This window comes from Drosophila takahashii, chromosome 3R (assembly GCF_030179915.1).
Source record: "Drosophila takahashii strain IR98-3 E-12201 chromosome 3R, DtakHiC1v2, whole genome shotgun sequence".
In the NCBI taxonomy this organism is placed as follows: domain Eukaryota; kingdom Metazoa; phylum Arthropoda; class Insecta; order Diptera; family Drosophilidae; genus Drosophila; species Drosophila takahashii.
The window spans coordinates 31,220,140-31,244,741 of NC_091681.1; the positions used below are offsets into that span (position 1 = coordinate 31,220,140).

At 42.6% G+C, this 24,602-nt stretch overlaps 8 protein-coding genes and 1 non-coding gene across 15 annotated transcripts in view; 5 read left to right on the forward strand and 4 right to left on the reverse strand.

Moving 5' to 3' along the window:
• LOC108065392 (WD repeat-containing protein 44) overlaps positions 1-3,806 on the reverse strand; it is a 21,717-nt gene extending 17,911 nt beyond the window's left edge. Inside the window, exons 1-8 of one of the 4 annotated variants that reach the window (XM_070216521.1) lie at positions 3,316-3,797; positions 3,047-3,251; positions 2,125-2,214; positions 1,885-2,023; positions 1,056-1,818; positions 793-993; positions 624-733; positions 10-569 (exon numbers count right to left, since the gene is read on the reverse strand). In XM_070216521.1, coding sequence (XP_070072622.1) covers positions 10-569; positions 624-733; positions 793-993; positions 1,056-1,818; positions 1,885-2,023; positions 2,125-2,214; positions 3,047-3,251; positions 3,316-3,401 — 2,154 coding nt within the window. In that variant the 5' untranslated portion in view covers positions 3,402-3,797. Of the gene's footprint in view, positions 1-9; positions 734-792; positions 994-1,055; positions 1,819-1,884; positions 2,024-2,124; positions 2,215-3,046; positions 3,252-3,315 lie in introns of all 4 variants that reach the window. The other 3 variants (XM_070216520.1, XM_017153376.3, XM_070216522.1) reach the window with 3 other exon arrangements.
• A 499-nt stretch (positions 3,807-4,305) lies between these two features.
• Positions 4,306-10,592, forward strand: Zip99C (Zinc transporter Zip99C). Its single transcript, XM_017153341.3, has 6 exons — positions 4,306-4,666; positions 8,071-8,407; positions 8,718-8,825; positions 8,887-9,300; positions 9,946-10,101; positions 10,165-10,592. The coding sequence occupies exons 2-6, from the start codon at positions 8,197-8,199 to the stop codon at positions 10,341-10,343; spliced, it is 1,068 nt and encodes a 355-aa protein (XP_017008830.2). The 5' UTR covers positions 4,306-4,666; positions 8,071-8,196; the 3' UTR covers positions 10,344-10,592.
• A 62-nt stretch (positions 10,593-10,654) lies between these two features.
• On the reverse strand, positions 10,655-12,554 carry RpS8 (ribosomal protein S8). Its single transcript, XM_017153349.3, has 4 exons — positions 12,451-12,554; positions 12,082-12,188; positions 11,048-11,459; positions 10,655-10,831 (listed from the first exon to the last, which is right to left on the reverse strand). The coding sequence occupies exons 1-4, from the start codon at positions 12,452-12,454 to the stop codon at positions 10,728-10,730; spliced, it is 627 nt and encodes a 208-aa protein (XP_017008838.1). The 5' UTR covers positions 12,455-12,554; the 3' UTR covers positions 10,655-10,727.
• Positions 10,903-10,948, reverse strand: LOC123003382 (small nucleolar RNA R442). Its single transcript, XR_006412585.1, has one exon. It is a non-coding gene; the product is annotated as a small nucleolar RNA R442 (small nucleolar RNA).
• Positions 12,555-12,929: 375 nt separating the features above from the next.
• On the forward strand, positions 12,930-14,213 carry LOC108065373 (uncharacterized). Of its 2 annotated transcripts, none has more exons than XM_017153347.3 (2): positions 12,930-13,757; positions 13,811-14,213. In XM_017153347.3, the coding sequence occupies exons 1-2, from the start codon at positions 13,071-13,073 to the stop codon at positions 14,108-14,110; spliced, it is 987 nt and encodes a 328-aa protein (XP_017008836.1). In that variant the 5' UTR covers positions 12,930-13,070; the 3' UTR covers positions 14,111-14,213. The 2 variants fall into 2 exon arrangements, with proteins under 2 accessions (XP_017008836.1, XP_017008837.1); XM_017153348.3 differs by having other exon boundaries at positions 13,832-14,213.
• A 763-nt stretch (positions 14,214-14,976) lies between these two features.
• Positions 14,977-18,171, forward strand: LOC138913507 (uncharacterized). 2 transcript variants are annotated; one of them, XM_070217405.1, is made up of 2 exons: positions 14,977-15,111; positions 15,162-18,171. In XM_070217405.1, the coding sequence occupies exons 1-2, from the start codon at positions 15,027-15,029 to the stop codon at positions 18,050-18,052; spliced, it is 2,976 nt and encodes a 991-aa protein (XP_070073506.1). In that variant the 5' UTR covers positions 14,977-15,026; the 3' UTR covers positions 18,053-18,171. The 2 variants fall into 2 exon arrangements, with proteins under 2 accessions (XP_070073506.1, XP_070073507.1); XM_070217406.1 differs by having other exon boundaries at positions 15,025-15,111; positions 15,154-18,171.
• A 70-nt stretch (positions 18,172-18,241) lies between these two features.
• LOC108065268 (angiopoietin-4-like) lies at positions 18,242-19,045 on the reverse strand. Its single transcript, XM_017153196.3, has 2 exons — positions 18,384-19,045; positions 18,242-18,320 (listed from the first exon to the last, which is right to left on the reverse strand). Exons 1-2 carry the CDS (start codon positions 19,034-19,036, stop codon positions 18,242-18,244), a joined length of 732 nt encoding a protein of 243 aa, XP_017008685.3. The 5' UTR covers positions 19,037-19,045.
• Positions 19,046-20,192: 1,147 nt separating this feature from the next.
• Positions 20,193-21,586, forward strand: LOC108065240 (uncharacterized). The gene is made up of 2 exons (XM_017153166.3): positions 20,193-20,348; positions 20,404-21,586. Exons 1-2 carry the CDS (start codon positions 20,252-20,254, stop codon positions 21,351-21,353), a joined length of 1,047 nt encoding a protein of 348 aa, XP_017008655.2. The 5' UTR covers positions 20,193-20,251; the 3' UTR covers positions 21,354-21,586.
• A 269-nt stretch (positions 21,587-21,855) lies between these two features.
• dgt1 (dim gamma-tubulin 1) lies at positions 21,856-24,602 on the forward strand. Of its 2 annotated transcripts, XM_017153319.3 has the most exons (6): positions 21,856-22,446; positions 22,507-22,699; positions 22,756-22,919; positions 22,980-23,377; positions 23,726-24,195; positions 24,275-24,415. In XM_017153319.3, exons 1-5 carry the CDS (start codon positions 21,936-21,938, stop codon positions 24,173-24,175), a joined length of 1,716 nt encoding a protein of 571 aa, XP_017008808.2. In that variant the 5' UTR covers positions 21,856-21,935; the 3' UTR covers positions 24,176-24,195; positions 24,275-24,415. The 2 variants fall into 2 exon arrangements, with proteins under 2 accessions (XP_017008808.2, XP_017008807.2); XM_017153318.3 differs by lacking the exon at positions 23,726-24,195 and having other exon boundaries at positions 21,860-22,446; positions 24,275-24,602.

Below are 24,602 nucleotides of genomic sequence, written 5' to 3' on the forward strand. Positions count from 1 at the left end.
TATGTTTACCTGGAAAAACGGATAGGCATCCTTGAGAACCCAGATCCTCAAAACCTTGTCCTGCCCAGCAGTGGCCAATAGTCGGCCGCAAGAGCTAAACTTCATGCACCAAACGGCACTGGTGTCTTCGCCACTCAAATCCTGGACATGCTGCAGCTTGGTGAACTCGTAGGGTCCCTTGTTCGACGACGAAGCCTTGATTTTGATATTCTGCTCGGGATTCATGGCATCCACTATGTCGGCCACATCCTCCTTGTGCCGCGCATGCGACACCTCGGACGCAATCGACTTGGCCTTGTCCACCGTCTTGCGCATCGTGGTGCCAAAGAATCGTTTAATTCGCGCCGTCTTCTTTTTCAGCCTACTGCCATCCTCCGCCTCGAGCTCCTCCTCGTCGGCCGGCTGTCCCTCGATGCTGGGCGGTATGCCAATCACACTCTCCTCGTCCGACTCCTTCTGGATCACCTCCAGGTGGGACGTGAGCTTGAGGATGTGCAGCGAGAGCGGATTCCATCCCTCAGGCACTGGTGGTGAACGCATTTCGGATAGCGGCATATTCTCGCCCGTGTCTAAATTTTTAACAGGAACTTGTTCAAGGATCTCAAAGTCGGTTAGCTGCTTGCCTGAGCTGGTACGCGTGCGCACATAGATGTTCATCTGCTTGAGCACGTCCTCGTCGCCGGCGGACTTGCGGCGCTCCTTGTCGTTGACGCCGCGATAGAAACCGGGATAGCTGGAGGGCAAATTAAAGCGTTATAAAATTATAAATAAATAAATCATATGATTACACACCGCGTGGAGCTGCCCAGGCTGTTCGATCCAGTTCCCGCCAGCTTCGGTCGGTTCGCACTCTCCATGAGCATTTTCTCTATGCGCTCGATTTCATCTTGGGACGGACCCTGCGCCTTGTTGCTGGCTTCATCGCGTGGTTTGACCACATAGCCACCCTGAATGGCCTTGAAAAGGTTCAGACCCTGATTGGGATCGATGGAACTGCGGAAAATAATTGAATATATGTCAAAAACCATTTAAGATATATAATATGAAGTAATTACCTAACCCTGCCTGGCGCCGAGTTACTTTTCGCCGAATTCGATGGACTCGGCTTGGAGTGAACCGATGTCGAACTGCTGCCCAACGATTGCGTGGGTTTGGGGCCAGCAATCGTGACCGAGGAGGCCATGGGACGCATGTGAATTGCACTTGTCGAGGGCATGGACGAAGATGCCCCCGTCGTGGAGGCCGAAGCGGAGACGATTGTGTTCGTGGAGGAGCAGGTCAATGTGTTATTGGAGGCTGAAGTGGTGGCATCATTCAGGGAGCTCTCAAACTCGCGCAACTTTTGCTGCAGACCCTGCACACTCTTCACCGAACGGGTATCACTGTCGGTGTCTTCGTTGTCCGCCGGTGGCAAACTATACTGATCCGAGGAACTTATAGAGCAATTTCGGGACTTCTTCTTCCGTCGCGGTGGCGCCACGGGTCCCGACGAGGTGATGGAATCAGTGGTCTTCGACTGGGCAAGCTTTGTGCTCGCTATCACATCCGGTTCCTGCAGCATTATGGCGCCAGCAGTTGAGGATTGCAGCGAGGATGTGGCACTAGCAGGTATTCCTGTTCCTGTGGCCGCTGCCGCCGCTTCCTGACCGCTTTGCTGCTGATGCTTTGGCGAAACCCTGGGCGTGCTCATCCCCGAAGAGGTGTTTCCCGTGCTCGGCGGCGTGGAGTTGGCAGGCTGCGTCTGCGGTTGCTGCTGCGCCGGCTGCTTCTGCTGTTGCGCATTTAACGAGGCCAGGGACTCGCGATCTATGCTAATAGCTGGGGAGCAAATAAAATACGAAAGTCAGCGATTGCTTTGTTTTTTCTTGATAAATACCAACTCACCCGATGGATCAATGCTGCCCGCCAAGATGCGGCCCACGCGACCCAGTGATGTCATGCTCTGTATGCTCATCGCATCGGTCTCAATGACCTTAAACGGATGCGTCGAACGGTTGGTGAAAATGCCATCCGTTGAGCTGTTCTGTAATTTTAATTAAAATCATAAGTACACCTGGGAGACCAGCGGCGGTGGTGACACAACAAAAAGCTGAGCAAACACGCTAGATTACAAAAAATGTATACCTGAGAATCAGGTGTGAGTGTATTTCCTGGATTATCATCTTCATCGTTTTGCATGCACTGACGTAGTTCGTGAAAGCGCTGTCTACCCAACTAGATATGCGATATATGTCATTTTATTTGAACATTTGTTCGAGATTCGATTTTAAGTTGTTTTTCCATTGATTTTTTAAGTTGGGTATTTAGTTTTTATTCGTTGGTTTTACGAAATGAGGCGGAGAAAATATGAAAGTAAAGAACACAAATATGGACACAAAATTAAGGGGGTGATTTGGATATCAGTCATTAGATAGAGTTATGTATTTTGAAAAATAATAATCACCAAATTGTGGCAAATTTAAATGTTCCTAGGTTTATGCGAAATCAAACTATAAAATGGCATTTGCGTAATTGCTAAATAATTATATAGACTTTTTTTACTCGAGGGGGAAATGACTAAAAACCTAGCTTTATCTTTATACTCTGAAGTGACTGTGCTCTGTGGTTAAACTCTATAAACCATATCATATCGGTTTTTAATCAATTTTTAAGGTCACCTATGGAGAACTGGAACATTTTATGGCTGTTAACTGTGATAGTAACTATGGTTGGTTGTCTATAAATGGTAGGTACATGAGAATATCTAGGTGGAAAGGGAAGTAAACCTGGATAATAATGCATTTCTAAGCTCATAACATTGTAATTTTAGCTAATTAGTGCTCAAATAAAGTAATAATACAAAAAAAAGTATAATTTCTCCTACTTTATAACACAGAAAAATGAATGTGAGTCCTAAAAGACCACTCTAAAACTCGTTACACCAGACATGTGAGCGGAAGGAGGGCTTTCGCACATATGAAAATGGTTTTCCCAAGGTCACCGATGATGGATCGTTGCCCCTGCTCGATGACATCATTAACTTAGCCACCAGAACCCCTCCACTTACAGATCCAAGCACGGGTTTCGGCTCCACAAAGACCCCGGCATCCTGCTGCTTAAGACGGGCACCCAGGCTATTGGTGGGACTCCTGGTGGCGGGCGTTCCGGCGCCAATGGGCGTGGCATCGCTGTCGGAGGAGGCGGCCGCATTCACACGCACGGCGGGATCGGGAAAGATGAACTCCTGGGCCGCCTCGGGCGGTAGCTTCCGACTGGAATGGGTTTGGTTTAAGTAGAGATTTATAGTTCTAGAAGGGCTATCAATTAAGTACCCACCACAAAGTCGCATGACGATTGGGCGTTGTGTCCTCGGCATCGAAAAACTCCTCTGAACTGTCCGAATCCGTTTCCAGCTTACTCATTTCCGATCTGTGATTTGTGCGCTATGTGATGGCTATCCTATCGTTATTACCTAACCACCCAATTCACATGCAAATTGTTCACGAAATTACGCTTTTCTCTCTGCCTTTTTTTTGTTATTGATTCCCTTTTGTTGCTGCGGCGCCCCACTGTCTTTTGTTGTTGTTGCTGTTGCTGTTGCTGCTGCTGCTATCTACTGCTGTGACGTCACTCGCTGCCGCACTAGCGCTGATTGCAATGCATTTAACATTTTGCTGTCGCCTGGCTCTCGTTGAACATAATCACACTGCTAATTTAGACCTTAATCAATTGTTAATTGAGTTTTTACGCTTTTTACGCGTAAATACTAGTGGTGTCAAAGTTGCGATTGCATCGAGTATGATTCATGAGCAATCGATTGTCGTAGAGATGTGCGTGCTTACTTCCATGACACGAATAAATGATAGGGGTATTACCCAAACTGAAAAATTGTTGAATATTGTTGAAAACTAGATCTACCTTGAAATTATTATTTGCTTAACTAATATTTACTGAAATGATTTATTTATTACACCCAACTAGAAATTGGGTATTATTAATTTATTCATTAGCTTTTATTTTTTCGCCCCAAACGTCCTTCGGTACCGTACTTAGGCATTATAAATTAAGAATTTAACCGGATTCTTTAAATACATTATACTAGTGAGAGGAACTTGTGTCAGTAAAAATGGATATTTCTATTCAGGCAATTCTGTATACGTCTTTAATCTTAGTGTAATCATAATTCCCCCCCCTTATTAAAGTCTTCCACCTCGGTTGCGATCCGTGCTAGGGCAGCATGCGATAGTTGCTGATAAGATATCGATATAACGACATTTTGATTTCGTTTTGCCATCTCAAATGCAATTTTCCGCACGGCCCTCGAATGAAGTAAACAAAGCGAAATGTATAAATGCATGTGATTTTGGCGAACTTGTAACTTTTAGCAAAGCGACGCGCGGGACGACGACATCGCAAGTGAAGCCGTGAATTCGAATTCCGCGGGGCCAAGTGTATATTTAACTTTTGGTAGAGCCCAAACGAAATAAAAGTGAATCCGAACAATTACTGCGGAGTAAAAAAAACGGGTGCCAATGATCGCTACTACGCAATAGAAAAGTAATTTATCAAACAATTTCGCCACAGCCACAAAAACCAATTGAAACGAAACCGAAAGTTTTGGTTTTTATTCCGGACAATAAAATTGATAAGAGCACGTTAACCCGTTCCTGTGGCAAACGAAATTACGGTAAACATAGCTGCATAATAATAATCCGAACCGATTTCACAAGAATCGAGCTTACAAGCGAACAAAGTCTGGAAAATATTGGAAATCACTAGTACTACGTAAACTATGTGATTATGTGACTTTTCTGCATTGCGTTGAACAATAACTGAATTGATTTAAACTATATATAGTATGGATAAATTCTATATCATATGACTTTTAATTTCTGGAACTGAAACAATGAAACCAAAAATAAGTTTTAAAATGGAACCAGATGGTGATGCTTATCAGTTTTAAAATACTTCTTGTTTGTGAAATACATCCGTTTATCACAGTCAAATTACCAGCTTCCGCATAGATCTTAAAAAAATTAATAACGGCATAACTAACCTAGTGTAAGATTATCATCCACACGTCACTAATAGCGGCCATATTTGATAAATTCTCAGTAGTACTCAATCTAATCTGAAATCTGTGCTCCGAGCACTTTAATAATATGCGTGTATTGTCGTTTATCAGCGGTACATACGTATATTATAACAAATCGACTAGACTTTGTTGAACAACAATACAGTGATAACTTGTTTTGCAAACTGGTTTCGGGGCTTCAATCTTGTTTATTAATTTTTGTTGAGAATCGAAGGGTTTTGATGCTGGCATAATGCCATATGTACCCATGTGATTTTCAGTAATTACTGATCAAAACAAAGAATTTCCTCTGAAGAAGTGGTTTACAAGGATGACAAATCTATTTATATAGTTGATGGGTGATATCAGAGCTTCAGCTTGATTAATAAAGGGGAAAGTACCAATGTTTGTTTATCCGACCTTTCAATTCTTTGTTTGAGCACATGTAAATATATATTCCGTTTATATATTGATCATTTACTGACCTTATCTTACCCAAGGGACCCAGTTTCTCACTTAAATTCAGTTTTCCGCACGTTTTGATTGATAACACTATGCAGCATCAAAAATTTACCTCGATGGATGCTATTTTTTTGGATTCGTTACGAATTCCAAAGTTAAACTGCGTTTTCCAAAAAGTTCCTCGACGCAAGGATTCTTAGCAAAAGGACCTCAAAGTTCGAAAAATGCTGAAATTGGCCAACATTCCGGAGCTAAAAATGCTGCACAGTGTAATCAAAGCTTGTTCACTACGCCATGTCTCATTTTTAGTGCAGCGTGCAAAATAATCTCGGCCATTTTGATGATCCATTGAAAAATTGCGGCCCTATTGGCGACAATAATGATTCAGAAGTGATTTACGAGTCAGCAACTCTTTGCAGTACATAGATTTTATATAGATAGCTTTGGAACCCCCTAATTACACTTTCGATTCAATTCTTCTATATGAACGACTGTGGAAGACGAGTCTTCCCCCATAACGAGCTCGGTTACCGGCGCGATAAGACACGATTTCGTGGAGCTTGGAGCATAAATTTCCGCATTAGCAACAGTCAAGTGTGTTATAGTTACTTTATTGTGTTAACAGTTGAAAGTATACAAATACCCACACGCCACAAATCAACTTTGAAGCGCAGAAGAATCTATTGTCCTCGAGTTCTATGCGTAAAAAATTGTGCTACTTATGTGCCTCTTTAGATTTGTATATAATTTATATACATGATCTGTGCGAATTTGGGATTTATACATACAGGATTACCGGAAAGAATCTAGAAATCTAGACAGTCTTTTAATTAAAGGCCCGTCCGAAAAGCACAATTATTAAGTCCAACAGCTAAATACATATTCCCCATTTATTGTGCTGAAATTGGAGTATTTATTCAAGTGTTATATACAAAACAAACTTGAGTGGCTTCCTAGTAACGAAATTTTGACTACTTTAAATAAAGCCTATAAAACCGGCTTTAAAGTTGAACAACAAGATTTTCTTTGTTATCGTGGTTTTTGGAAGAATGTCTTTAAAAGGTCGTATTTTACAATTACACAGATGAATTTTTGAGACAGAAAATAGTCATGGTTTACAATATAGAGTTTAGATCATGTCAATTGAACTAAAAGTGAAGATTTCTTGGGAAATGAAATACTAAATTCAATGAATCAGATGTTTTTACAGCCTCCCGGTGTTAGTACGTATAGATATTCAGGCAAAACCGCCTTCCCTCCCCTTTTTCAAGTAATTACACGGCTTCTAAATCTAATCTAAATAATTTGCTTTGTGATAGTTCAATGACAATGACTGCGAAAGATAAGAGTCGGCCATAGTTATAGTATTTCCCTTTCTTCGCTCACGGGTTCGTCTTTCGCATCGCTACTGCTATATGTACTTTTTGAACTTTTGAGGTATAGTCACTGTTCTAGCGGGAATTTTTGAGACGGTGCCAGTAGCATATATACCCCTGATTCCGATTCCCATTCTGATTCCCCCAATACACATGTGTAGTATTGCCGTTTAACAAAGCCGCCGAAATCGTACCACTCCATTGTAGCAGCGCCATCGTAATCTTATCGCTGGAAAAGTGAACAGTTTAAGCTGCATCGTGCACATCAAATCGGAAATCAAATGGAAACAAAATATCTTGACGTGGGCGTTTCGAACCCAGCGTCTTCTGAATTTTCGTTTAGTCTGTTTGTGCACATTGGAAACGACGGTTATCGAGTTTTGCGCCTCTGAAACTATTCTTTTTCGCTTAATTTACGGTCTGTTTTGGTCGGTAACAGTGATATAAGTTTGGTTTATGGTCTTTATAAGGGTGATTTACAAGGGAAATTTATCATAAGATTGCTTAGTTTCAACCAAGTGAATATAATCGTCTTTGGAAGCACTTTTAAATAACTTAAACTTAAATAAAAACCTTAAAATTCAATCCAATAAAATTTATTGTGCCATCGATTTAAACAAAAAACCAAATATATCCCTGTATTTAAGATAAAAACTTGAGGTTTCTTCTGATATGGAATTAAATTAGTTAATTATAAATTAAATTATAATTGTGCCATTGAATTAAACAAAAAAACAAAAAGATCCCTCTATTTAAGATAAAAACTTGAGGTTTCTTCTGATATGGAAATTAACTTTTAGAATTAATTAAGTGCCTTTTTATTGGTTATAGTGAGGCAGGACACGCTTACTCATCCTGATGAATTAATTATCGGGCAATGGTCTTAGTTTGATTGACTGCTGTTCCTCATAAAGCCATCTAGTCACACTTGAGCCGCTATGCTTAAGTTTTACAGAGACTTGCTTATCACCGCCCCTATATTGTATTGATTATGGCTGACATTGTCCATATCTGAAAGATTTTCCCATCACCGTATATGTCTGATACTGGGAAAGGCATCTAGTTATTCAATGATTTTGTTGCCAGGTGGCGGATTTGGGGGAAATATTTGCCTACTACATTATTTCTATCAAAATTAACGTGTGAATTGACAGTAAAAATTGTATTTCGATTTTTCAGCTGGCTGAAGACCATCCTTTCCGAAGACTCTTTCCACTGGACATGAACAGGCAGTAGTGTCTGAAGAATATATCCCTAGTTCCAGCATAAAACAGCTCGTAAATAGCCGCAGCAAGGCAGCCAAAAATGACAAACCACAGCAGCTTCTTCGATGAACATTTCGCCATGATATACTCCAACCTGATGGATAACTATATGCCCGAGTACTTCAAGAGTTTCGAGTACACACCATGGGTATTCTCACTGCTGGGATCGGTGGTCATCGGGTTGAGTGGCATTTTCCCACTGATCATCATTCCCACGGAGGAGAAAATGGCTAAAGAGGGATACAAAGATCGTAAGTTTATTGGTTTTACAAGAAAAAGAAAACCGATATGAAATAGGATTATTTCTACCTTATTTTATATCAATAAAAAGCCGATATGATTTATGTCAAATTTAAGATTCAAACATATCAAAATGATATTTTATCATATCATAAAAAATACCAAATGTAGTATTTTTTGAGCAAATAATATAAATAAAGATTAACATAATCTTATTCATATCAAAATGATGATTAAAAAATATCAAATTGACCATTACCATTCTTTTTTTCTGTGTATATACTTTACTTACCAACTTGATTAATTTCTAACCATCTGCAGCTGCGGAATCCAAACTCCTGCGAGTTCTGCTGAGTTTCGCAGTCGGTGGTCTGCTGGGCGATGTATTCCTACACTTGCTGCCAGAAGCCTGGGAGGGCGATAATCAAGGTGAGTTTTTAAGATCTATAAATTGCATATTAATTTATTATAAAAAAAATATCCCCTTTAGATCCCTCTAGTCACCCGTCACTGCGCTCGGGACTTTGGGTCCTATCCGGCATACTTATCTTCACAATCGTAGAGAAAATATTCTCCGGCTATGCGAGCGCAGATGAGGAGAATCCGCAGCCCAAGTGCGTGGAGATAGCCAACTGTCTGCTGCGACGACACGGTGGTCAATTGCCAGAGGGAGAAACCGCGGAGAGTTGTGGCGGTGCCTGCGATATCGAAGATGTGGACAAAGTTTGTTTCCTGCGCGAACGCGAGCTGAAGTCCAAGGAGAAGAAGGAGCAGCCCAAGAAGGTGGCTGGCTATCTGAACCTCTTGGCCAACTCAATTGATAATTTCACACATGGTCTTGCGGTAGCTGGATCCTTTTTGGTGTCCTTCAGGCACGGAATCCTGGCCACATTCGCCATATTGCGTGAGTACTGCCGTTTGGGCTTAATATATAGCAGAGACCGAAATTTAGATTAAATTAAAATTTAATTTTAATTTTAATTTTTCTTACAAAAAAAATCACGCACTTAGAAGGGTCCGTAAAATTTTTTAAAATACACCACTATTTTTATTAGCCATTGTAGTTTACAAATCCGTAATGATTTTTTTTTTTTTTATAATAAAACTCAAAAAATAACTGTTATTTTTTGATTTTTATGAATAACAGTTATTCCCTTGACATTTTTGAAAAAATGAAATAATTAAAAAAAACATAATACCCGAGCTTTTTATAACTTACTAAAAATTTGTTAAAAAAGGCAAACGGACATATTTTACAACTATATTTTTTTTAATTTATTTTACCCACAAAATCGACATAAATCAAGTTTGAGTTTTATCTTTGATCACGACGAATTTGTCAACTTTTATTATAAAACTCAAAAATAACAGTTATTCCTTGAGTTTTACTTTAAAAATCAGAAAATAACTGTTTTTAAAATAAAACTTATAACAGTTACGGTCCCTGATACTCCCAGTCGAGTTATAATTGTTTATAACCCTTTGGATGGAGGAATGGGCTCTATATATATTATATAGTATAGAATCTCATGCTTATTTCTCCCTTCAGTACATGAAATTCCGCACGAGGTGGGGGACTTTGCCATCCTGCTGCGTTCCGGTTTCAGTCGCTGGGATGCCGCGCGTGCGCAGCTTCTGACGGCGGGAGCTGGCCTCCTCGGCGCTCTGGTGGCCATCGGCGGCTCCGGCGTAACTTCGGCCATGGGTAAGCTTAAGTGGGCTTTCCACCTGACAACAACAACCAACAAACTTATCTTTACATTTACAGAGGCACGTACCTCGTGGATTATGCCGTTCACCGCCGGCGGCTTTCTGCACATTGCTCTGGTCACAGTATTACCTGATCTCTTGAAGGAGGAGGAGCGAAAGGAGTCCATTAAGCAGCTGCTAGCACTGATATTTGGCATTGCGTTAATGGCCGTGATGACCATGCTATTCGAACATTAGGAACTTTAGATGACAGCCAGTATAAGATGGAAAATTTAACAACACACAGTTTGTAATTGGCAGTTTCAAATTGACATGAATTTGTTGTACTTTATGAGGATTAACCAGAAAATCCTGCCTGCGTTATGTAATTATAGCCAATATGAATGATATTTAAACTATTGTTAATGATTACGTATTACTGTATCATACTTATGAAGCGAAAATTCAATAGATATTTAAGGGCAGAGTCTTTGGCTCTCCACTGTATACTAAACTGCCTTTATTTGGATTTGGGTTTCCCTTAAAGAAAAAATCAGACAAATGGGGGCTTCCTTTAAAAAAACCAGTTGTTTTATTCCGTTTTTTCTTTGCAAATCATGTCTGCAAGCTTATCTAGTGCCTTTATTTCTTAGACTTGATCTTCTTAAGGTAGAATTCCAACTCCTTGCCTTCCAAAATGTAGCCGTCGGAGCGACCGCATTGTCCGGGGCGGGAAGAAATGCAAGCTGGAAGGGAAGAAAATAAAGAATTAGTCAGGGATCTCTACTAAAACTTAAATTACTCATGAGAGTAATAAAATCAGAGTAACTATGACAAGCCGAATCACGCCCAACAGGCTTGCATCTCTCTTAAAACAAGATCGATACAATAAAGTAGCTGGATCGCTAGGGTTTTTACATCACTTTAGAGTAGATTTCCTTATAAATTAATAAAATACTAACCCAAGATGCGGCCGGAGGTGAACTGATCCTCGAGGGCCTGCTCGACCTTGCCGTACTTCTGGCGCTCCAGGTACTTCTTCATCACCTTTTCGCTGCGCTTCTTGGTCAGCACGTCGTTCTCGTCCTCCTTCTGGGCGTGCTTAGGGTTACGCTTGCGTCCCAAAGGCAGCACGTAGTGGGCCTCGTACCACTGACGGAAGGGCGTGGCATCGATCACCACGATGCTGTTCTTCACGAGGGTCTTGGTGCGCACCAGCTCGTTGTTGGAGGCATTGTAGACCACATCGGCGATACGGGTCTTGCGCGCCACTCCCTCGGAGGCCCAGGCGAAGTTACCGGTCTCCAAACGGAGAGCACGCAGCTTGGTGTTTCCACCACGGGTGCGCACACTGTGCACGCGGCTTCCACCAAGCTGAAAGGAAAAGATTTCTGGGTTATTCGGGGTTTACTATGCGAGGTATACTATTTCTAGGGAATTTCTATACAATCAGCAGTCCGAACATAATTGCTTTTTAGTCATCAATTTCAGTTGACACGCGCTATCATCAGTTTGTATTGCAAGTTTAGCCTACCACCGGTTTTCTCATACTTTGTCAGTAACTTTTGAAACTGTCCAGTAATCGATAAACCGATTTTAAGAGCTATTAATCAGGGATTACAAATACAACTGTAGACAAACAAATATAAAAAGGGTAAAAGACTTGGATTTTTAGATGAAGAGAGATAGTAATGTTAGTAATTAATGTTTTGAGTCGTATTATAAACAATCACTTGGATTTGGTAAAACAAAACTAATGTATACCGTGTGATTTAAGGTTTTAAAGTTACATTTGATCTATAGATATATAATTATCGATAGGAATAAAATACATTTTTACTGAACATTTTCACGCACAAAAAATAGACCATGTGTTTGGTTACACGGGGTAGGACAAAAAAGCACTAAAAATGTGTTGGACTTCGAGGTATTCTATAGGGTTCTATAGGTACTATAGCTATCGGAACACCTGGAAGGGATTATCTTTTTTTTTTACCTTGGTGTTGGCGGCTGGGCGGCCCAACTCGAACTTGCGCTTCTTGCGGAGCGACTTGCGCTTGCCTCCGGTGGCCCGGCGTTTGTGTGCACTATCGCGGCTAATACCTGTAATAACAAATTACTAACTTAGTAAAGGGCACTCGAAAAACCAACCGAAAAAATATCAAGAACATGGACGCACGCAAAACAGCCGCATTGCACGGCCACCAAGTTGATTTCACTTGTAATTCGTTAAATTCACATATTCCTGGCTGCAGCTCACTCGATGCCGTTGTAAACGTACTTTGTGCGCGCTCTCATGGTGTTTGCTGGCCATTTTGAGCCCATTTTCTTGATATTTCGACGCATTTTGCCGGAGTCGACTTACCCATGTTCGAGTAAAAAGCGAGAAAGAAAGGAAAAGACACGCACAGCACCTCGTGTCAAAAAAGTGGGGTTATCTTTTTGACGTTTGCCGTCGACTGGCAACGCTGCGCTGTTAGTGCGCGCCCAACAGCACACACAGTGCTGTTAAATGAATTTAAATAAACCGTTGTAATTAATGAAATTAGTTTAAAATAATCAAAAGGACTAATAAAACTAACAAAGTAAATATTTTATAATTATACTCCTACCTTTACTAAATGTAAATCGCTTAATTTGGGTTCTCAGTTTTATGTTCAAGAACGATATGGCCACTCTGTAATGAAAAAAAAACTTCAACTATTTAAAACATGCTTACAAGAAAGTAAATTTAATTTACAACTAATTAAATTAAAAATTGATCTACAACAATTTATCACTTTAACAGAGCAAAGAATACCCCAAATATTACTAACAAAGTATGACCAACCCTTGAACCTGGCTTCTCCCAAACGGTCACACCCCGGAATACACTGTACTTTTTGCAGGCTACGATAAAATAGCAATTTCTGTAAATAAACGCTAGAATTTGCAAACAAATTCGGGCCAGGAGCTGGCGAAACTCGATCCCCCGCGGACTAGCTGATGATGGTCGGGAAAAACTTCAAGGCACTAGCGCACTTTCACCGCCTCACCGAGTACATAGTACAGTGCAAGCACTGCGACAAAACACTGTCCTCCAAGCACACCTCCTCCAATCTGACGCGCCACTTGATCCGCAACCACAAGCTCTTGGCCCGCACCATTTTCGCCGGCGAGGAGGGCAAGATGCTGGCGGAGCTCAAGGACGAGCTGGAGGCCAGCGCCTCCGAGGATCTCAGCATGGAGCTGGCCGAGGGCGGCGAGGGTGAAACCAAGTCGGCGGTGCGCGGCATAATGGGTGTGAAGAGGGAGCAGCGGGAGCGGGAACAGCGAGAGCTGGAGCGGCACAGCCACGAGGCGGAGATGCGCAACAAGGTGATCGGGAAGAACAACAAGCTGTGGGCCCACTTCATCCGCATCTCCGAGTTCATGGCCAAGTGCATGCACTGCGGAAAGACGCTCTCCTCGAAGCACTCGTCCTCCAATCTGATGCGTCACATTGTGCGGCGCCACAACAACCTGGCCAAGACCCTGAATCACTCGCACCAGCATTTGATGAACCCGAAAAAGGAGGCCTCCTCCTTTGGCAGCCTAGAGCGAAGGCAAACGGCCGCTGATCCCCTGGAGAAAGTCAACTTTGACGATGTGGACAGCATCATCGAAAAGGTGGCCGATCACCTGGACGAAGAGGTTTGTTAACCTTCCTTAGCTTCTTTTACATTCCTTATCGATCTCTTTTTAAGGTCACTTCGATTTCGCTGCAGGAACCCTTCTACGAGTACGTCGTGGACAACTCCGATCACTCCGTGGTGGTGGACAGGTGCGAGGAGCAGGAGCAGGAACAGGAGCCGGCGGACATGCAGAACCTGATGCCCGCGGACAACGCCTCGCTGGCGGAGACCAGCACGCAGCTGGACGAGAAGCTCAAGGCGGAGACGATATACTACAACGAGATGGCCGAGCTGGCCAGGGCCAAGCGAAGGCTCATCGACCTGCAGACCAAGAAGCTGCTCCTCGACATGAACGTCGTGGCCGAGAACTAGTTGGCCATCAGTTGACGATTATTACGGCTTGTATTTGTAGGGTGGTTAAGAGGCGGGCAATATGATAATTTAGACTTAGGTACGATTATACTTTTAACTGAATTACGATCTGTGCATTTACTGTGCGGGGGATTTCTGGGTGTCCAATAGGGAAAATGTTGTTTATTCATATGTAAACATTTGAAAAAGGAGGAATTTCGTCAAAATTGCATTATCAATCTCATTAAAGCATTCATGTATTTATATTTTTTCTGGCAAACAAATCTTAAATATTAGTATTTTTCCAAAATAAAGTTATATTCGTCAAGAATTAGAGTTTAAACAGTATGTCAATTTTACTTTGTAAATTTTACTTACTTTAAAATGGATTTCCTACCTAAAATATTTGTATCGAAGCTTTCCCTGAGAATTATTCCCTCAAATAATTATATTTTAAAAATTGTGTAAAAAAAGTGTATCGCTTGAGTATTGACCTCTAGAACTGATAAGATAGGATGCTGTAAAAATCTTGTAATAAGCAGTATTTCAAGTGAAAAATCAATGTCGTTTATGGGAATCGAATCACTTATTTTTTTTTTAATGTGTTCCACACGGAACTTTAATGAAATTAGGCTCTAAATTTAAAGTAGGGTTAAATTTAACAAACGGACGAGAAAACGGCCCTAAATAAAACTAAATCTCTAAAAAAACAATAACTACAACGGTTGGCCGTTTTTTTTTTATTTGCTTAATTTTTCCATAATAAATGTTCTCATCGAAGTTTACTTTTTAGACGGATCACTGTACTTACTGTAATTTCTGCAATTCCTGTGGTATATTTTTACCCCAGAGCTTCGGGCACACTTTCCCATGGCGAAAAAAACTCTTATTGTTTTGTTCCGCACTGTAGAAGAATGATAATCTTTGAATTTAAGCCATGCCCGGGTATTCACCAGAAAGACAGAGCTTTAGTCGAAATTCCAGCTCCTGGGAGAACGTAACCCTTGAATCGGATGATGATGGTATGTCCAGATATTCCTAGAAATCGATCCAATCACTTTTAGTTTTTTAGGTTCCCAAGATCTGGAGAGATCCCTCTGGAGTCGCCGCTCGAGATCTGAATACCCACAGAAAACGAGGCAAATCGAAGGATTCAATGGTTTTTCCCCTTCGAGATCCCCAAACAGAAGCCTCCAGGGGCAGCGAAAGCGAAAAAGATCTGGATCAGTGGACTTCAGTGAGAGTGGGCCAAAAAGATCGATGACTGCAGATGCGTTTCAGTCAATTTCCTCTTGGAAGTACACCGAATTGCTCCAGGACAACCTGACATTGGCCCTGGTGGACGAAAACGACGATGATGGTTGCCTGCTCCGCGAAACATGGCCGGAGATCGAGGGCAGGCTGTCGGATATGGTGGCCAAAAGACTCCAGGCGGTGCCACAGGGTCCCAATCCGTCGTTCGACTCCTCCTACGTGATTCGTGGCCACCGGGTGATCAGATGTCTCGATGGTTTCTCGAAGATCTTCCTGGAGGATTGCCTGGACCAGATTGGCAGTGCATGGCGTGGCCTACGCATCAGACTTGTCCATGCCAGCGAGATACCCTGTCCGGAGAAACAGCGGATCTTACCATCCACGGAGGATTTGGAGCAGACGGAAGAGATAAATCAGACGGAGGAAGCGGAGCAGACGGTGGAGAATTCATTCGGCTGGATTGTTCCTCGGGGAGCTCAAATATCGGACGCTGCGATCCAGGAGATCCAATTCAGAAAGCTTCACAACCCAAATGGCCAACAGAATAGATTCCTGTTAAAAGATGGATCAACAGTTTGGAGGATAATCATTAATCAAGATCAAGAAGTACGCATCATAGAGCACATTTCTCCCGCGGGAGAGAATCTGAACCAGTTAGCGAAAGGGGATCAGATGAGCCAGTTGGATGAGATATCAGAAGTAAACTCTTTTGGTTGGATAGTACCTCCGGGAGCTCACTTCTCCGACACTGCCATCCAACAAATTAAGAACTCTATGATCAAGGCGAAAGGTAAGCGGATGGCCTTTTTGGTTTTTGATGGCTTGAAAGGCTGGAGAGTAAAAGTCCGTAGAGGCGATCAAGTACGCATACGTCCGTACACTCGATCTGCGGTGAGAAAGGAGCCCTCGAATGAAATAGAGAATACGAAGCAGTCGATGGCGATAGACCAGTCCGAACAGAGACAGAATATTGAGCAGACGAAGGAAACGTTGCAGACGATGCTGATGGATGAAACAGAGGATATTGAGCTCACTGACGGTACGAAGCAAACGGAAGATTTGATCCAGCCTGAGGAAAGAAACCACACAGAGAAGCAGCAAACGGTTGAGAATTCATTCGGCTGGATTGTTCCCCTCGGAGCTCAAATATCGGACGCTGCAATCCAGGAGATCCAGTTCAGAAAGCTTTACAACCCAAACGGCCAACAGAACAGATTCCTGCTAAAGGATGGATCAACCATCTGGAGGATTATCATTAATCAAGATCATGAAGTACGCATCCTAGAACACATTCCTCCCGCGGAAGAGGTGAATCATGTGGAGGAAGGGGAACAGATGAGCCAGGAGGATGAGATATCAGAGGTAAACTCTTTCGGTTGGATAGTACCCCCAGGAGCTCAATTCTCCGACACTGCCATCCAACAAATTACGAATTTTAAGATTAAGGCGAATGGAAAGCGAGTGCGCTTTTTGGTTTTTGATGGCTTGAATGCCTGGAAAGTACAAGTTAGTAGAGGCGACCGAGTACTCATCCGCCAGTATACTGGGTCTGCGGTGAGGAAAGAGCCATCGAATGAAGTAGAGAACCCGGAGCAGTCGATGGTGATAGATCAGTCCGAACAGAGAGAGGATATTGAGAAGACGATGTTGATAGATGAACAGCAGGATGCTGAGGGTTCGAAGCAAGCTAAGGAGATGATCCAGACTGCGGAAATAAACAACACAGAGGAAATATCACAGGCGAATGAGGAAGAGCTGGCAGAGGTTAACCATTTTGGCTGGACAGTGCCCTTAGGAGCTCAATTCTCCGACATCGCCATCGAAGAAATAAAAAACGGTATGATTAAGGCGAAAGGTAAGCGGAGGGCCTTTTTGGTTTTTGATGGCTTGAAAGCCTGGAGAGTAAAAGTCCGTAGAGGCGATCAAGTACGCATACGTCCGTACACTCGATCTGCGGTGAGGAAGGAGCCCTCGAAAGAAATAGAGGAGGGGCAGCTAATAGAGGAGATTGATCATACGGAGGATAGAGAGCAGATGGAGGTGGATAAATCACTGGTGATTAATGCTAAGCAGGATACTAAGGAGCTGTCTGAAAATAATGCCTTCTCTGGAGACAATCAAATACTGATCAGCCATTACGTTCCTCCTGCGGTGAAGGAAAAAGGAAGGATGGTGGTAAATGACGAAGATGGGATATCTCCGCAGAATAAATCACTGTTGATTAATCCTAAGGACGATACTGACGCCACTGAGAAACTGTCGGAAAATAATGCCTTCTCTGGGGACAATCAATTACTAATCAGGAAGGAAAAGGAGGAGCCATCAGAGGAAAAAGGAGCGATTAAGGTAAATGACGAAGATGCGATATCTCCGCGGGCGGAGGAGCTGGAGGATGAGATGGGGCAGCCAGTGGTGAATTCATTAGGCTGGGTTTTAGTTGGAGGAGCTCAACCGTCCGAGGCTGCGATCCTGGAGATCCAGCCTAGAGTACTCAAGGGGACGACCAAGAGCAGGTACCGATTTCTAGTTAAAGATGGACTAAAGACATGGAGGGTAACCCTTAACAGAAGCCAAACAGTTCGGATCGGGCCATATAATCCTCCCGTGGATAAAACGAAGGAGTTGAAACCAATGGAGGATGAGGATATTCAACTCACTGACCAGTTGAAAAGCCAAGTAGTTATTAATCTCGAAGAAAATGGAGAGTGAACTATTGCGGTGACTATTCAACACATATCACATTTTATATTCCTCCCGTGGAGGAGACAGAAATCAATCGAAAAAGGATGACAATAACTGAAAATAAAAACAATTTGAATTTTTTTAAATATTTTATTTTAACGCTATTCAGATTTTAGTTTTAATAGAACAATTTTCACTGAAGCTCACTGAATTAGCTCATTCGGATTTCGGCTTAATCGTCATTTCCACAAAGGGAATGCCATCGATGGTACCCCAAACGGAATCATTTAGCTGGCTGTAATTAAAAATATTGTACTTCTACAATGTAAATAAGGTTTTAATTTTATTTTTTGTTTACCAGTAGCCACAATCTCTGTACCACCAACCGCCAGACATCATAGAAGCGCAATTATACGTAGTGTGTTCGTCATTGTCACTGTCAAATGTGGAGAACTTCATGCCTTCGAGATATCTTAAGTGGTTGTGCATGCCGGATGAGCCAATGAATGTTCCCAACGATTTTAGACTGTAGAATTCCTGCTCGCTTCCGATTTGGAAATCATCATAATAGGCGAAATAAGTGTTGTCCCTAGAATCGACCAGCTTTATGGACATTTCGTGTGGCTTATCCTTGGTCAACTGGTGCAGCTTCTCCAATCCGAGAAAAAAATCTCCTGTTAAGTTTCCAAAACCATTCGTATAATCCACCCAGCTGCGATTAAAGTTCACTGAAAAGTCCTTTCGCCTTTGAATGGTCATCCAACCGTCGGTGTCGCAGGGAGCTTCAAAAATTGCTAATCCGGGTTTATTTATTTTGTAGATTTTATTTGGAAGGCCAATGGGGCAACTGCCCGTTCTACTGCACAAAAAAAGCTGATCGGTCATTTCACTTATATTTCCCAAATTAGATTTAATCTGATTGTTAAGCCCATCGATTTGATTATCCCTCGTCGTAATTTGTGCACTCAGGTTCTTCAGTTGGTTATCTTTAATTTTTATTTCTTCTAGCATACTTTGTATTTCTGAACTTTTATCCCTAATTTTATTTTCTTGTGAATTTATAACTTCAGTTTTATCAACAATGTCTTTATTTTTAACATTAATAAGAACTACTGCATTATCCAACTGACTCTGCAAATTACTAATAGTGGCACTCATAGAGGTCTCCTCATCACTTTCTTCTCGCATTTGCTTATTCGATTTTATTGGATCGTCTTTGTGTTTAAAGTTTTCAGTTGTTCCCTTGATATCTTTCGCTTTTAAATAAATAAGTGCTTCTTCTGCTTTATCCAATCGGCTATTTAATTTATTAAGGCTGGTTGTAACTTCTTTCTCTTTTGCATAAATTAAGTCTTTGATTTGATTTTCCAAAATAGCAATTGTTAACTGACTCTTAAGGTTATTAATAGTTTCCAACGGATAATTTTTTACTTGAGCTTCAACAATTGCCAATTTGAACTGAAAATCTTTAATCGTAGCTTCCATAGCAATTATTTTTTCATTGAGTTCATCCATTGAATTCGTTGGTAGTTTTATTTCTAAAACACTTTCGAGTAAAGCAATCTTTTCTGTAGTTGAAGCAGGTGTACCGTCAGCAAGATATAGCTGATCCATAATGGAAGTCAGCAGAATTATTACCAAAATGCCCGACTTCATTACGATTAATATGCGAGCTGTATCAGTGGCTGGGAAAACGGAACTGAACTCAAACCATCGGTCGAATCGAATTTTATAAGCTCAGCTTCGGTCGTAATATGCTTGTGATAAGAATGTGATTCTGATGTACTCTCCAAAATCGTCTAGCTACATACTTTCGGCAAAGTGTCATAGTCAATAAACCTTATCTGTTTCACCTAATTACGTTTTTAATGAGGTTGCCTGAAGAAATGTTTCTAAAAACCTAAAACAAAATATTATTATGCGACTTTTAAAAATTAAAATAGTTCTTTTTTTAATTTCCAATGTCTTATGTAGTCATATACTTGTAAGACTAGAAAATAAATACATTTAATTTTAAATAATAATTTAATAATTCAAAAGTTAAGACTTCAATTTTTTCAAAACCCTCACCTATGGTTTCAAGCACCGCTAAATTGTTATCGAAGATCTTCACCATTTGACTATTTCTATCGGTTATTTTTTAGGTATTTTTTTGATGCAATGGTGGTAAAAGTATTGATAAAAGTATTGTTTTGATACGGAACAGAACAACAATTGAATGTCGAAATGTCTAGGTTTTGCCCAAATCAGGAGCGAACCTTCGGCTCCTGGGAAAATATGAAGGCCGAGCGGGACATCGAAACGATAATAATAGACGATGATGGTAAGTGGATGTTTCTTGGCTTCCCTTTACTTACTGGTTTACTTCATTCCCCAAGATCTGGACAAATCTCTTTGGCATCGACGGTTGAAGTCCGAATCCCCATATGATATGAATGACAATAAGGGATGGTTAACGCCAATTGACCAGGCTCATTACACAGATCAAAAACCAGCAATCCATCAGGCAGTCAAGCCGAAGACCAAGAAGGCAAGGAAGAAGGCAAGGAAGAAGGCACGTGTGGCTCGCTTTAAACTGGCTAAAATTGCCAAGAAAGAGGCGAAGGGCCAGGAGGAGCTGGATGAGTTCCAAAAGAACAAAATGAGGAACCCGCTGGCCTTCCTGCCCAAACGATCGGCCCATGAGGTGACCAAGGACAACCTGGTGATGGCTTTGGTGGACGAGCTGCACGAGGATGGCCAGCTGCTCCATCAAAAGTGGCAGGAGATCGAGACCAGGCTGGCGAATATGGTGACCGACCGACTGATGGCCGTTCCCGAGGGTCCCATCCCGTCCTTCGACTCGTCCGATGTGATCCGTGGCCACCGGGTGATAAGATGCGACGACGGCTTCTCGAAGATCTTCCTCGCCGAGTGCGTGGCCACGATTGGCGACACCTGGGATGGCTTACGGATCAGGCTCGTCCACGTCAGCGAGATTCCCTGGAGGCCAAGGGCCCGCATCTGGTTGCCCAAGGGGCAAAAGGATCACAGCCGGATCTTAAGCTGCCTGAGAGCCCAGAATCTCGACGTGGACATGTCGGACTGGTCGATTCTCAGGGCCGAGGAGGACATGAGCGCCAGTCAGCCCTTCTTGTTGCTCATCAACAGGCGCTGTCTTCCGCAACTGGAGGCCGCCGGTTACAAGGTTCGTTACGGCATTCGAATGGCCAAGCTCAAGGTCCTTTTCGTCGAGACAGATGAGCTGGCAGTGGAGGACGAGGATATCAAGTACTGGAGACAAGAAGACGACATCCCACACTCCAGCACATATCGCCGTTCTTACTGAGAGCAAAATGATAGATTAGCGGTTAGAAAGCCTCAGGATAAAACCCAAGTTCAATATTATAACCGACAATGATATATATAGCCTAAGAGCAGGAGTAATTATAAGGAAGTATAAGACAAAATTCAAGAAAAATAGTTCTGCAACAGTGATGAAAATAATGAATATTATTGATCAATTTACAAAACTAAGCTAGTTTGATATTATCAACCATGAAGTTACAAGAAAAGTGATTATAATTATTTTGTAAATTAAGAATTAAGATATTTTTCTACAACAGTTAAATAATAAAAAATTGTGTTGTAACATTTAAAAAACATTTAGTAGCGTTTAAAAAAAGAGTTTCAGAATTTATCTGCTGATTGTGGAATCCCCCTAATGGTTCAGAACCAGGCTCGCTAGCAAAGTTTTTCACCCGCTGGTTAGTACATGTGCTTGGTATTTTAACCGATACCGATAGGTTTGCACAAATGACGCCTCCTCAAATCGAAGAAGAAGAGGTGTATCGATAAGCAGGCTTTGCTGATTTTTGTTTCGCACGGAAAATTAAGAGAAAAACCCTGAATTAAAGAGCTTACCAGCGAGATGTCCAGCTTTTCGCCCAACCAACTGCGGCAGTGCGCCCGCTTCACCGGCACCCCGTGCACGCCGGACAAGGAGCAGCAGCTGCGCGAGCAGATCCACAGCGAGCTGGCCAAGATCAAGTACTGCGCCAATCCCACCTACGAATGCAGCCTGATGCGAATCGAGGGCTACGACTACTGCATCCGGCACATTCTGCGCGATCCGCGCTCCAACTACCGCCAGTGCTCGCATGTGTACTCCAATGGGAGGAAGTGCATCAATGCGGTGGCCAAGTACGACAACAAGAAGGAGCAGATCCTGACGACCCTCTGCTTCGAGCACAACCGCCAGACGCAGCTGCAAAAGACCCACCTGAATGTGGGTCGCATCCGCAGTCGCGTGGAGACGAACGAGACCCTGCTCCACAGCCTCTCGTCGCACATCAATGTGGAGGACATCAAACCTGAAATTACCAAAATCGAACCCGATGATGATGAAATCGATGTCGTCTCGCCTCATGTTACGCCATTTGGTGGGTTATACTTATACTCTTATAATCCCCTAACTCTAAGCTAACTATTCCCGCTTTTAGTCACCCAAGATCATCGCAATTCCATTGGACACGTTGTGGAGAGCTCTCGCAAGCGGCGTCGCATCTTGGACTATGCTTCTGATAGCTCCAGCAACGATGAGGATCCGCCCTGCCTGCGGAACACCGCCCAGGACATAGAGTTCTACGAGTCCGACTATGAAAGCATTGACTCGGAAGATGATGATCCGCTAAAGTAAGTTTTTTCTCTCTAAAAAAGTAAACTTAGCACTTATCGTTGGTTTTTTCTAGGCACGCTGGCGTCTTTACGCGCGCCGAGGCAGTCAGGATTGCCGAGACCAAGCTGATCAAGCTGCAAGGACTCTATCGCGAGCAAATTTCACATCTTCAGTACGTGCTGAAGCAAAGGCGCCGCAAGTATTTGCATGACATTCGCCGGGAGCGAGAGCTCTACTGTATGTTTAAAAATATCTTGAAAATTGGTAGAAAAATCGAATATATACCTGTACTTTCAGGCAGCATCCACGATCAGCTAAAGGAGACGCCGCACGAGCGAAAGCTGTACGAGCAGCTGAAGGCGCTGAATAGCTACCATCGTCGCCAGGGCATGGAAGCGGTGCTGTACAAGAAACTAAAGGAAAAGCGCGCCCGCGACACCTTGTACGCTTCGAAGTCGTCGAACCCCAAGTGCGTCTTCACCGAGGGCGGCGTCAAGTGCGGCGAGCGAACGCTGCCCTGCTGCAAGCACTGTCGCAAGCACATACTCGAGGATAAGCGTCAGGTGCTGTTCCGGGCATGCGGCGTGGAACGGAGTGGGGTGGTCTGCCAGGAGCCGGTGGCTAGCATTCTCGAAGACTCCAGTTGCGTTCTGCATCTGACGGTGGCGCCGGCTAAGCGCCAGTATATACAAAAGGTGCGTTGATCCAAAAAAAACTAAACCTAACCCACGCCATAACCACCACACACGTTACTACTTAAAATATTCCAACTCTGCCTCCTTCACTCATTGCCATAAGCTAGAGCCGAGACTACTAACAGTAATTAAACTGTTAAACAGTTTGTAACAATACAAGAAACAATACTTCGTAACTAGTATGTAGGCTTGATTTTTGTAGTAGAGCTAAGCATAGATATCTACTATCTAGTACTGTGAAACAAACACGAAACACGAAACATGTATATAAATGCCAGTACTGTACTGTACTGATATTAAGCCTTTTGTGATCGACCCTGAATAAATTGCCGACCTCTCATCCTCCAGTTTTATGAAGTTCCAAGCACTCCGCCGCTAGAAAGTATTTTCGCAGCGGGCCGTGGTCTCGATAATTTTGTCGGAGAAGATCCACGGATTGAAACGCATGCGGAGGGTGATGATCTCTTGGATTTTGCCAGTGGTATATTCGAGTTTGACCTCGACACAGCCGAAGATCTGGCTGAAGATCTGTTTTTGGACATGGACAGTGGTGAACTGGGCTTTGCAGACGAAGGCGAAGGGGTGGTGTCCAACGATTCCGTTGAACCACCCGCTGAAGACAATCAAGACATTCAAGGCATCGAACGTGATTTAGACTTAGAAGAATCATCATCATCGGTGCAAGACAGTAGCGAACTTAACTTTGAACTCGATGAGACGGAAAGCAATGTTAACGAGGTGTTGAGAATGCTGGAGGGCATTGAGCAAATGCCCTGGTTTGATGCCCTCATGAACTAGTTCGATAGTAAATAGTAAATGTAATAACCCACCATCCTAACCATTCTAGAGCTAAACGAAGCACTGCCTCTCATTGCTGATAAACCCTTTACTTTACAGAAATGCGAGTCGGAGACCGAAGAGGATGAGACTCTGGGCGTGAGTACCATTATAAAAACGGAAAAGGAGGATCCTACGGATAATCTGTTTACGAACCAAATCCCCAACGTCACCACAGCTCACGAGGCGGACAACAAAGACGACATTAAACGCATAGAGTCCATACCAACTAGTACTACTAATTAAACCATCGTAGAATATAGTTTGTTTACTGTTGCAATCATAAATCAATTTATATTATAGCTCCCCTGTCGGATAAGGTAAACTTTGTAATTTTTGTTTCTTCGGGAAATGGAATCCCATAATAAATAGTCACTTCTTTAGTTTA

Excerpts from the sequence above, each read along its gene's own strand:
- RpS8 (XM_017153349.3), bottom strand. Across the intron at positions 11,460-12,081 it reads GCCCAGCCGCCAACACCAAG|CTTGGTGGAAGCCGCGTGCA; the intron begins GTAAAAAAAAAA and ends TTTTCCTTTCAG. Across the intron at positions 10,832-11,047 it reads CACCTCCGGCCGCATCTTGG|CTTGCATTTCTTCCCGCCCC; the intron begins GTTAGTATTTTA and ends CTTCCCTTCCAG.
- LOC108065373 (XM_017153347.3), top strand. The coding sequence starts at position 13,071 with ATGATGGTCGGGAAAAACTTCAAGGCACTAGCGCACTTTCACCGCCTC. Across the intron at positions 13,758-13,810 it reads CCGATCACCTGGACGAAGAG|GTCACTTCGATTTCGCTGCA; the intron begins GTTTGTTAACCT and ends TCTCTTTTTAAG.
- LOC108065240 (XM_017153166.3), top strand. The coding sequence starts at position 20,252 with ATGTCTAGGTTTTGCCCAAATCAGGAGCGAACCTTCGGCTCCTGGGAA. Across the intron at positions 20,349-20,403 it reads GATAATAATAGACGATGATG|ATCTGGACAAATCTCTTTGG; the intron begins GTAAGTGGATGT and ends TCATTCCCCAAG.
- Zip99C (XM_017153341.3), top strand. The coding sequence starts at position 8,197 with ATGACAAACCACAGCAGCTTCTTCGATGAACATTTCGCCATGATATAC. Across the intron at positions 9,301-9,945 it reads GGCCACATTCGCCATATTGC|TACATGAAATTCCGCACGAG; the intron begins GTGAGTACTGCC and ends TTCTCCCTTCAG. Across the intron at positions 10,102-10,164 it reads CGGCGTAACTTCGGCCATGG|AGGCACGTACCTCGTGGATT; the intron begins GTAAGCTTAAGT and ends TTACATTTACAG.
- dgt1 (XM_017153319.3), top strand. The coding sequence starts at position 21,936 with ATGTCCAGCTTTTCGCCCAACCAACTGCGGCAGTGCGCCCGCTTCACC. Across the intron at positions 22,447-22,506 it reads GCCTCATGTTACGCCATTTG|TCACCCAAGATCATCGCAAT; the intron begins GTGGGTTATACT and ends TCCCGCTTTTAG. Across the intron at positions 23,378-23,725 it reads AGCGCCAGTATATACAAAAG|TTTTATGAAGTTCCAAGCAC; the intron begins GTGCGTTGATCC and ends CTCATCCTCCAG.
- LOC138913507 (XM_070217405.1), top strand. The coding sequence starts at position 15,027 with ATGCCCGGGTATTCACCAGAAAGACAGAGCTTTAGTCGAAATTCCAGC. Across the intron at positions 15,112-15,161 it reads CCTTGAATCGGATGATGATG|GTTCCCAAGATCTGGAGAGA; the intron begins GTATGTCCAGAT and ends TTAGTTTTTTAG.
- LOC108065268 (XM_017153196.3), bottom strand. The coding sequence starts at position 19,036 with ATGCTAGAAGAAATAAAAATTAAAGATAACCAACTGAAGAACCTGAGT. Across the intron at positions 18,321-18,383 it reads TACAGAGATTGTGGCTACTG|CCAGCTAAATGATTCCGTTT; the intron begins GTAAACAAAAAA and ends TTTTAATTACAG.